Raw genomic sequence first — 10,918 nt, 5'->3', positions numbered from 1 at the left:
GCCGCACAAAAACCTCACCGAGACCCAGGTACCGCGGCCCCGGGCATCTCGCACCCCCGCCTGCCTGTCTGTGTTTTCCTTGCAGTACGTGGGTGCTGGGGGTTACCACCATCTTTCCCTCTCCCCCGCCAGCTGTTCAACGAGATTTACCCGGTGTGGACTTACTCGTACCTGGTGCTGCTGTTCCCGGTGTTCCTGGCCACGGACTACCTGCGGTACAAGCCCGTGGTCCTGCTGCAGGGCCTCAGCCTCATCGTCACCTGGTTCATGCTGCTGTATGCCCGGGGGCTGCGGGCCATCCAATTGCTCGAGTTCTTCTATGGGGTAGGGACTGCCACTGAGATTGCCTATTACTCCTACATCTACAGTGTTGTCGATGTCGACCTGTACCAGAAGGTCACTAGCTACTGCCGGAGTGCCGTCCTGGTGGGCTACACGGTGGGCTCGGTGTCCGGGCAGCTCCTTGTGTCGCTGGCACGATGGTCCCTCTTCAGCTTGAACGTTATCTCTTTAACCAGTGTATCTATTGCCTTTGGCATAGCGTGGTTCCTGCCAATGCCACAAAAAAGCCTTTTCTTTCACCACGTCTCAAGTCAGCAGCTCAGTTCGGAAACGAAGGTTGTGGACTGTAAAAACAGATCAAGTGTCCAAGATCAGCCCGACGTGCAGAGGACACCCGGCTGGGAGGATGAGACAAAAGTTCCCTTAAACCAGGAGGGTCGTTCACCACAGAAACAGGTGAGTTGTGCCCTGGGTTTACGTAAGTAGAAGATGCGATAGTGATGTGGTTGTTCTGCATATATGTGTATGCATCATATGTGCATACGTGTACACAGCAGTAGAAATGTAATATCCAACAGCAAGAAGTATCCCTTTGCTTATCCTGCTTCCTTATTTATGGCACAGGAAAACTTATTCCTGGCTTCCTTTTGCTGATTGATCATGGTAGGCTGCTCCTTAGTTTTTCTGAAGTTGTTCTGCATGTGTCACAAGGCTGTGGTTAAAATTCTCTGGGCATAAAGTTGCCATTCAATGGTACAAAGCATGGGACATCTCTGGGGTACTAAACATTGTGTATATGTCCAAATTCTGTGTGTGCTTCTGGATGTACTTTGTGACTTACAGAAAAGAGGCAATTCTTCCTGTACATGTGCTTTGAAAATACTTGTTAATTCAACTATTGCATAAGTTGTGCAGGAATAAGCTGTGTAGTAATTGGGTATTATCTTACGGTCCAGGAAGGAAACTGCAGTAGTCCTTGAGAGCACTTACAGGCTGACATTGATTAGTTATAAATGGACAGAATACAGATAAATTGCAGGGAAATGCTTCTGCATAATAACAGCTTAAAGCAGCCCACGAGAGCGCCAAGGTAGTAGCCCGACTTGTGACTTTTGTGGGCTACGTAACTTTTAACAAAGTCATTTGTACAGAAACAAGTGTGCAGGTGCCTTTGTTTGGTGGCAGGATATGTTGGTTCCCCCGAGGTGACAAGCGAGCAGCCCCCAGCATTGAGGCCCGATGGGTGTGTGTCGTTGCCTGCTGGGCAGGTCTCTGCCATGCTGCTTCAGGTAAGGCACGTGTCCGGAGAGCCTGCCATGGCACGGGCATTTGAGGCCCTGGGGAGGTTGTGCTCATTCTGAGAAAAGCCAGAAGGTAAGTGCGGCTGTTGGTTTAGTCAGCTAATGGGTATTTCACTTAGCAAGTAAGCCTTGGCTGGGGTGGGGTGGAGGAGGCAGCATCCAAGACTGCTTTCAGCCTCTTCCAGCCTCTTCTAGCTACAGCTGGGAATTAAAGGTATTAACGTTCCAGGGACCACATCCAGCACGATCTTGTGTGAGCAAAAGTATTTTTAACCATGTTGTATTTGCATGCGGAAGGGTATTTGTTAAACGAGACAATTCTGTGCTAATAATGACTGAGGTATTAATATAACTTATCCATCCTTTTTGTTTATCTTGCTTCTATCCTGTGAGAGCAAGGGTGGTTCCAAACTAATGGTGAAAATTTTTAAAAAGGAGCAAGTACACTTGCATAACTCTCCAGAGCTCAGTTATACCAGGTGCTAAAAGCTGAGGAGCATTGGCCTGTGATGATAGTCCTTCTTACTAAGGCAAAGGCAACCATATTTCATGAACATAAATGAATGGCTGTACAAATAATTGTACTGAAGGAGCACTGCCAGGTGATGGGACGGCAGATGGGTCTTTCTGCCTTGTCAGGCACATGCTTGAGTTGAATGTGCAAAATCAGTTTTTCCAGCGTATCTGACAGTTTCCTTCCCTGTTTTTCCTGCAGCTGAGCCTGATCTTTGTGTAAAACCTTCTGTGTGGGAGTTGCATTGCTAAACTCTCATTGCGCCAGGCTGACCTCTTCCTGTGTTGTTTTGTTGGGCTCTGGAGGATCAGTGTCCACATGCGGAGCAAGCATTTTGTCATTGGCAAATCACCAGTGGGACCGCATCGTGTTCAATAAAGATGCTTAGAAATCATTGGAACTTTGAGGGGTGGGAAAAAAAGGAGTTCAGGACAGCGTTAGACTATGGTCTTTGTGGGTTTTAGTAGAAACACCTTAAAATGAGTTTTATTGCTTGTGGAGAGCAGTCTTTCCCAGGCACACACTGCACAGTTCCCCCAGGGAAAGGGCATGCCTCCAAGAGCCCAAAGTTGCTGTGGCTGTCCAGAAACTGCTCTAAAACTGGATGTGCAATTGCTCAGTCCTGTGTCAGGACTGTGTGTTTCCCTGCAGGGAATCCAGGTTCATGAGGGCTAGAGCCTTGGGGGCTCTGCCCAGTCTCAGGTGAAGTAACTGCTGCTCTGAACTTACACAAGAAGGGTCTTGCCTGGCTACAAAGACTCTGTACATGTGTGTACAGCAATGTCTACAAAGTAAAGACATGCTCGTTTCCTCTGCTGCTGCTGGCATAAAGTGGTTAGGAACAGCACTGTAATAGCCTGTATATAAAGGGAATTTTCTTTTGTTGTCATCCCCTGTTGCTACAACTGATCTAATTTCAAATTTTTTTTCAAACCACTTCATGGGTATGCACCCTTTCATGCTCTTTCTAGAAAGATTTGGAGGGGAAAGCTTCGTTTTTATCTCATGCCATTTGTCAGAGTGCTTGTATATACGGGAGCTGCCACTTGTGATAGCAGTGTCTGGTGGAAGTACTTTCTTCAGATCTCCAGGCAACATCTCTCGCCTTCTCAGAGCCTTGACGAATGTTAACAGGGGTAGAGTGTGGCGTAATGAGATGACAGCTTTGAATATTTGTAATCTCTGAATGCTAGTACTGAAGAAAATCGACTTATTTGTGGGGAAGTATACTCATCTGGTGGCTTTCATGTCCTCTGCACTGCCGAATTTGGTTGAATTTGGATCGGGACTTAAAAGTGTCAGTGATGGCTTTTGCCTTCGTGATTTGAATGACCGGCTTCTGATCCTGTCTTGTCAAAGTGGATATTGTATCCTGTTCTGCTGTGTCTCTTCTCGCTGGTACCCTTCAGTTGCTTATGTAGTACTTGTGACTAGCAGTTACTGCTCTCTGCTTGAGAGAGCCAGAGATCAAGGGGTGCTTGGGACTGAACCCTTCCTCTGCATGTAAGGGGATGGCCCTGGCTAGGGCAGAGACCAGCTGCTGAGACTGCAGAATGGGGAAGCTTTTTATTCATTAGTCTGTGGAGGTTTGTGTCCAGGAGTGGTAGTGTCACTCACCAGTGATCAGACCACTTAAAGGGGGCAATTTTGTGGAGCAGTGTGAATTACCTATAAACAAAGATTAACATTTCTCTCCTCTTCCTTCTCCAATCTATGCAGGAAGTAGACTTTGTAAAGGTGCTCAAAGATCTCTGGCAGGACTTCTTGCAGTGCTATTCCTCCCGGACCATGCTCTGCTGGTCCGTGTGGTGGGCGCTGTCCACCTGCGGCTATTTCCAGATCGTCAACTACGCTCAGGGCCTGTGGGAGATGGTGCTGCCTTCTCACAGCACGGAGATCTACAACGGTGCCGTGGAGGCAGTCTCGACACTGCTGGGTAAGCTTCTGGTGTAGCTCCTGCCCTGCTGTGAGAAAAGAAATGCTTAGTGTCCCTCAGAGTCACCAGAGCATGGTTTGGAAGTGTCTTGCGTTCCCCCAAGCACGCAGGAGGGGCAACCCCAGCATTCAGGGTGAGTCTGCCCTGACGTGCACAGGTATGGTGCTCAGTGTTGAGTTAGTTGCTGGGCGCAGCCCTAATTCTTGTAATCCAATATGTAGGTGTTTAAAGGAGCCTCCAAAGTCAATCTCCATGCTGAAGTATTTGGCAGAAGGCTCCAGGCATGCAACTGACTCTGTGTTCTTGGCTGTCACTATGGCAGTGGGGTTTTGCTTGTGTTAACCACTGAAAGTCAGACTAAGGGTCCTATGGGTTTATTGCTCTATTGTTTGTGGTTTTTTTTTCACTGGCAGTGCTGGGAGCATATGCGTGTTTCCTGTAAGCATGCAGCAAGCCACATTTAGTCAATTCAGCACTGTTAAACAGCAAAGCTATTAAGATGAAAGAAGTTGCTTGACTTGAAAGGGACAGGTAGGTCAGTCAAGGCAAACATTTGCTTATTAAGTTGTTTAATACTGTTCCATTACCAGAACTAGGACAATACCTTTTTAATATATCTAACATACCCTTACAGAGGCTTTCTAGGTGTTGCTACAGTATGTTCCTTTCCTTTGATGGAGTCATCATTCCACCATCTGGTATGGACATTACCTATGGGGGTTGCAAAAGAAACCAAAGTACTTGAGCAAGGAAGGCTTAGTACTTTCTTCAGCATGCTCAGCCTCCTCTTGGTGTTCAGTGGGAAGCTGTGGCTGTTTTATTGTTGAAAAACTGTTGTACCACCCATTGTTAGTTGGGTCTGAAACTGTCAGCAAGTTGATTCTGAAGGCTTTGGCTATTAAATCTTATCTTTGGTGTGCTAAACCTGCACTTTAATAGCATGCAGTCACACACTGTTCCTCTGCTCTAGTATGATGCTGTGGCTCTTATTTCTTGTTTGATTTGGCTTCCTCTAGCATCCTGCCTTGGTCCCAGGAAGGAGAAGAATCAGTAGCAAGGGAAAGAAGACCCATAGCTTGGCCAAATGTCAGCAGATTTAAAAAATGAAGAAAAAAGGAAGATGTATTCTTCAAACCTTATTATGTTATTATGTACATCTTTGATATCAAGGTCGTTTTTGGTTTTTTTGAAGACTTGTGAACAATGGACCTATTGGAAGGAAAGGTGGTTGGCCCTAAATTCACGTAAATTTGAAGTTTTTCATTTCCCACTTTGTTTGTTTTTTTTTTTTCTCTAGTATCATTTTTATAAATGATTGAATCATTTTGGGTGATGTTTTCTGAAAGCAAAATAGCCTCTGTGTGTGAACTGCTCAAAAGACAGAATGAAAAAATCGTTCAGGTTGACACAGATTCATCGCTTGGAACAAGTGAAGTTTAGTGAAGTAATAATGTCAGCTAAAAGCTTGGAGTGTATAACAGGACTGGAAGGGACCTGTTAAGGATGAGCATCCAGTGACCTGACTTCCTAGGCACTAGTGCAAATGCTCTAACTTCTTCTGATTTCCATTTTGAATTTACTAATGAGCAGTTAATTTATCTCTGATGTCATGACAAGGTTGTATTTTAGCACAAAATCTTTGCTCTGGGCCAAAGAAGCCAAGTTTTTCTAGTTGTTCTTTGGTAAAGTTAAGCTCTTTGTTCACTCTGTCATCTTACTAGCCCCTCTTTGCATCTGGTTTGAGTTGCGTTCTTTTTGAAGGTGGATGACGGGAGCTGTACTCAGCTTTGTTCAGTGAGGCCTCAGACTTGTAGAAGAACATGCTGTTCACTCTTCTTCCTTTACTGGAAGTACCTTTCCTGGTGCCTCCCAGATCTGATCTGCCATTTCCATGGCTCTTAATCATTCTGTGCTCAGTTATGAGCAATGTTTGGCAACCTTTGTGACAGATGCTGTGGCCACCCCTGCGTGTGCTGCCCTGCAGAAGGGTTTAACTTGAGCATGGTGATGCATGCTGCTGTCAGCTTCCTGCCTTGGGCAAGATAAGTCATATAGCTTCTAGTGAGTCAAGAAGGTCAACTGACTGTTAGGCTGCATCCCTGCACCTTCTTGGGAATGTAGCAATCCTTTATCAGATAGGGTTCTGAAACAGCTGGATCAGCTGTAGATGTCTAATTGCAGAACACAGATTGTATATCATGTCATAGTTAGGTGTCAGGCTGATATAAACTTGAGACATAGGAGAAGTACAACTTCATGAGTTGCCATGAGATCCCATGTGTGTTCCTAAATTTCAGAATTGCTGAAACAGTAGAAAGAAGGTTCTGGAATTTAGCTTGGTTTTGCATCTCGGCGTTTTGCTTCTGGGAGAGCCAGACTTTCAAAGAGCAAAATGTCAGTCGGGTAGTGTCACAGCAGGCACTGGAAAGAAGAGTTTAGTGGGGGGAAATTATCTCCTTTCCCTTGGCACAGCTACTTTCTTCACTGGTCTGCAAGATTTATATGAGGTCTGACAGGGTTGCAGGCTGGTACACACTGATGGTACATACGGAGTCTTCATGTGCTTGAAGGATTTCTGAGATAGCAGCCCAGCTAAGGGCTACAAAGAGCTTAGATGCTGTACTGTAGCACTTCTGTACAGTGGTCAAATGCTGAATACAATCCTGTTTTTCAGAGACATCCAGCAAACCTCCCTTTGTCAGTATGCTGTTTGTCTAGTTCGCTGTCTACTGCAGCGTCATTTTGCTGTTGGTTGCTATTTGGCTTGTTTGCAGAACAAGGCCTACTTCAAATGAGAATTTTCTTGGAATGTAATGTGTATTTGGGCTTCTCAGTAGTTACAACTGTGAAAGGGCGTGAAACACGCCTTGTCTGCTCATTTAGTTCCATGAAATACCACACACTTTCCATCTTGTGGTCTGTCTTTGCCCTCCATCCCCCCTTCGTAACATCCAGCAGAAGTTACAAGCCTGTTCTGGTTGTAAAGGAATCTTCTTGCACAATCAACAGTGTGTGACTGCAGCTTGCAGTCAGGCTGCATCCCGGGAGACGTGGATTTGGACCCCTGCTCTTACTTTTACAGCACAGCATGAAGATGATGGTAAATGTAGGGCTTTTTTCTGCCTCCTGGGAGAGAGCTTTAACAGCTGTGTATCAAAGTGGGTAGTGTTCCTCCCCCCTACCCACCCTAAAGTGCCACAAAATAATTAGCTGAGTGCTTTGGAGAACCAGGGTTTGCATTTCTGTGTAACCCAATTGATAACACTGCTACAGTCAGGCACAAAGTACTGAGTGGCAGTGGTCTGAGTCGTGGGGCTCTTGTGCTACTGAAGCCGGAGAGGAGACTTCAGAGACAGTCAGCATTGATGCTTTCCCCACTCCCCGCCCCGTTCCTGTAAAAGTGAATGGGAGTTTACAGCGGGGTTCCAGGTGAGGGAGAGGTCTGGAAGGAGAGCCACTAAGGTGTGCACATTAGTTTCCTCCACTTCAATCATGTTTGGCTATTAGGGGCCATAGAGGTCCTAATACACAGTCTCCAACTTGCTCCAGTTGCAATTACTAACAATTATGCTTTCCTTCCCCTTGCAGGAGCTGTTGCAGTGTTTGTTGTGGGTCACATAAAAATATCCTGGGCAACGTGGGGTGAATTGGCGCTTGCCCTGTTCTCCTTTCTTATTGCTGCAGCTGTATATATCATGGACACTGTTCGTAACATCTGGGTGTGCTATGCATCCTATGTTGTCTTCAGAATTATCTACACACTGCTAATCACGATAGCAACGTGAGTATCTTTTAAATATAAATTGCTCTCAAGGCTCTCGATACTGCCAGCTGCTGTGAAAGCTGGCATATTTTCCATGTAACTGGACTCTCGCCTACCGGGAATTTGGAAATCTGTTGCAAGGTTTTGTCTTGTGATTCAGTTTGGAAACTTAGCCACATTTGGCTGGCAACTTGCCCGAGTTTGAAAGTCTTATGATGCTGAAGTCACTACTTCTAAATATTACATAGCTCTGCTTGCCAGGGGAATGCTTTTCATAAACATGGGTTGAGTGAAGTGTTAGCAGACGAGGAGAGGACAATGCTTTGCCTGTGTTGAAGTGTCAATTTTCCCTGATCTGTAAGGAGGCAAACTTCAATGTTATTTGTCACTTTGGGGAGGAAAAAACACCTGTTGTTGAACTATACGTGCATAATAGCTACAAAACAGCTCAAGCACAATATGAGGGGTGATGCTGAAACTGGTAACTGCAAAAGGAGTTCTGGTTAGAAGGATGCAGGAGGTTATGGACCACACTGCAGTAGGCTGATGCTTTGAGATTGCCAACATCTCTCGGGGATCAGAGCACATTGTATCTTCTCTGCATGACAAGACCTTCTAGCTACATCAGGTCGGAGGGCTGCTTCTGTAAGACTGAAACCCACAGAGCTCCCAAAGTGTTTTTTTTTGGTTTGGTTTTTTTTGTTGTTGTTGTTGTTTGGGGTTTTTTTTTAAGCTTTTTACATGTGTCTGTGGGTCTCTTCTAGCCTCTATGCTAGTCTGTCATGATCCTATTTAGAAAAGGACACTATCAGTGCAAGGTAATTTAGCTATGGAAAATACTGGACCAGTCTATGTAGCTCTTCAGGTTGCATAGTCTTCTTGTCCAGAGATGTTCCTCCTATTCTTGCAATTCCTTGCTTTTTCCCTGTCCTTATCTTTCTGGTCATCCCTTTCTTTCCAGGTTCCAGATAGCTTCAAATCTCAGCGTGAAGCGGTACGCCCTGGTGTTTGGGGTCAATACTTTCATCGCCTTAGTACTTCAGACTCTGCTCACTTTGATTGTTGTGGATGCCAGTGTGCTTGGCTTGGACATTTTCACCCAGGTACGATAGACACTCTTAGCTTTACTGATGGGAGGGAGGAAGGTAAACGAAGCTGTAAAGCTTCTCGGCTACCTGTTTCTGGGTCAAGGGTTTGACAGAGGAATAATCACTGATTCCTGGTATTTTGGAAGAGGAAGGGAGCTCAGGTATTAACCTTCTTACAAAGTTGGTAACTGCTTGGCTTAACAACTTCTTTTCTTTTTTTCTTTTTCTTTCCCATTCTCTGAAGTTCATGATTTATGCCTCTTACTTTGCGGTCATCTCGCTGGTGTTCTTCATCAGTGGCATACACAGTATTGTGAAAGCTTGCAGAAGACAAGAGCAGCAAAGCAGCTCTCCTGAAAGCCCGTAGTGCGCCCAGTGAAGACTCTTCATGGCTACATTTGAAGATAGAGGTCTGATTTTTAATCTCTGCCTCTTCTTCCCAACTCAGTCACCTTAATGGTATTTGATGCATATTTATACTGTTTAGTAGCACATTTTAGAAGGTAAATGTATTAGCTCTTACATAAGTAAGAACAAATATCTTCCTTCTAAAATGCCTTTTGTTCTTCCGTTGCACATATGGGATGTGCAGCAAAGAACAGTAAATTTTCTCAAAGAATGAAAGCCTTGGGAGGTTTTAGTCTAAGACTAATCTGGAGGCTGCCATTGAAAAGGCACATTCCTGATTGTCTGGTCAACTGCTACTCTCTCTGTCACTGAGGTGCTGCTGCAGAGCAGAAGTGAGGGTGTACTAATAGACCTCTGTGCGGAGAGCCCCAGGCATGGGACAGGAGGTGGCCTTAGGCCCGTGCTCTGCAGTGGGGCTCTCGCTGTGGCTGCCCCATAACACTACATGCTCAGTTTTGAGGACTATTACAGTAACGCTTCTGCGTATGCACATGCTTCCTTCCTTGAGTTGCTTTTACTGTTTCTGCTGTTCCTGTCTGCCACCCCTGCTGCCAGAGTTTTACCATAGCTGATATTGGTCCTTCCCCAAGAACTTAACTGTGTCCTTATAACACTGGTGGATTGGCTATCAGCAGCGCTACTTGTGCTCTGAAGCCCTGTGCCCAAGGGACTGTAAAGCTGGAGGGGAAGCTTAGAGGGAGTTTAACAGAGAAAATGCTAATCCAAGGGACCCGTGGACATCTTTGCCTTTGTCCTTTAGGACTGCAGGTTCCTGCGATTACAGGAGTCACTGCCTCACAACTCTGGGGGCTGGGCTATTTCAGTGGGATGGTGGATGTTAGTATAGCCCTGAGAAGGAAGGTGACTTGCAGGATTTTAATCTATTCTTTGTGACCTCAGAGAATAGTGACTCTGCTGACTAAATAAGACACCTTCAGTTACAGTAGTTAGCAGAATGACTCCCTGAGGCTTTGAAAAATGCTGATTTCTGGTCTGTCAGTTTTTCCCCTTATCTTAAAATGCCTTTATCCTTCTAGCGGGTCTCTGTCCACTAGTTCTACCTCTTCTTTCCACCTAAGCAGGGCAATGAATGTTTGGAGTTGGCAGTCCTTTTATTTTGCCCAGTCTAAACAATTTGGGACTTGCCTCATACCTGTTTTTTAAAAAGAATTTATTTTTTTCCAAATTGCTTCAGCAGTGGGAAGGAGTTGCACAGAGTTGTCCTGGGCTTGGGCACCTGGATACTTAGGCGCCGTGACCAGCACAGGAACAGGTATCCATAGTATACTATGGAAATGGCCTATGGACTGTCCCTGTTGCTGTGGAGGTTGTGGTGCATTTAAGTGTACAGGAGAACTGGCAAAGGAGATGAAATGCAGCATGCTTCCCTCCATGCCTTCTCTCTGTGTGCTGGGTAGAGCTTCTTCCAGTCAGAGCCTGAAGAAGCAGCTTTGGTTCATTGCTTGCTTTTAGTGCCATGCAAATTTCACAGTGTCAGGGTTGGGAAGGCATTTCTTCCCTGGCTGGGACAGGTACGGCCTTTCTCATTGCTTTTGTGAGCCCCAGCCTTTGCCATGCAAGGTGGATGGTTAATGTGTTTGGGATGTGCTGACTGGGCTCTGGGAA

At 45.6% G+C, this 10,918-nt stretch overlaps 1 protein-coding gene across 1 annotated transcript; it reads left to right on the top strand.

Annotated features, from left to right (window-relative positions):
• Positions 1–7: 7 nt before the first annotated feature.
• Positions 8–9,251, top strand: SLC19A2 (solute carrier family 19 (thiamine transporter), member 2; the record flags this gene model as incomplete). Its single annotated transcript, XM_009705832.1, has 7 exons — positions 8–28; positions 133–738; positions 2,019–2,024; positions 3,817–4,033; positions 7,622–7,814; positions 8,758–8,899; positions 9,129–9,251. Coding segments are annotated over 7 exons (1,308 nt in total), but the record flags the coding sequence as incomplete, so codon positions are not given.
• Positions 9,252–10,918: the final 1,667 nt, after the last annotated feature.

This window comes from Cariama cristata, unplaced genomic scaffold (genome assembly GCF_000690535.1).
Source record: "Cariama cristata isolate BGI_N322 unplaced genomic scaffold, ASM69053v1 scaffold30238, whole genome shotgun sequence".
In the NCBI taxonomy this organism is placed as follows: domain Eukaryota; kingdom Metazoa; phylum Chordata; class Aves; order Cariamiformes; family Cariamidae; genus Cariama; species Cariama cristata.
Note: the sequence above shows the minus strand (reverse complement) of the source record. Positions and strands in the feature narration are given on the sequence as shown.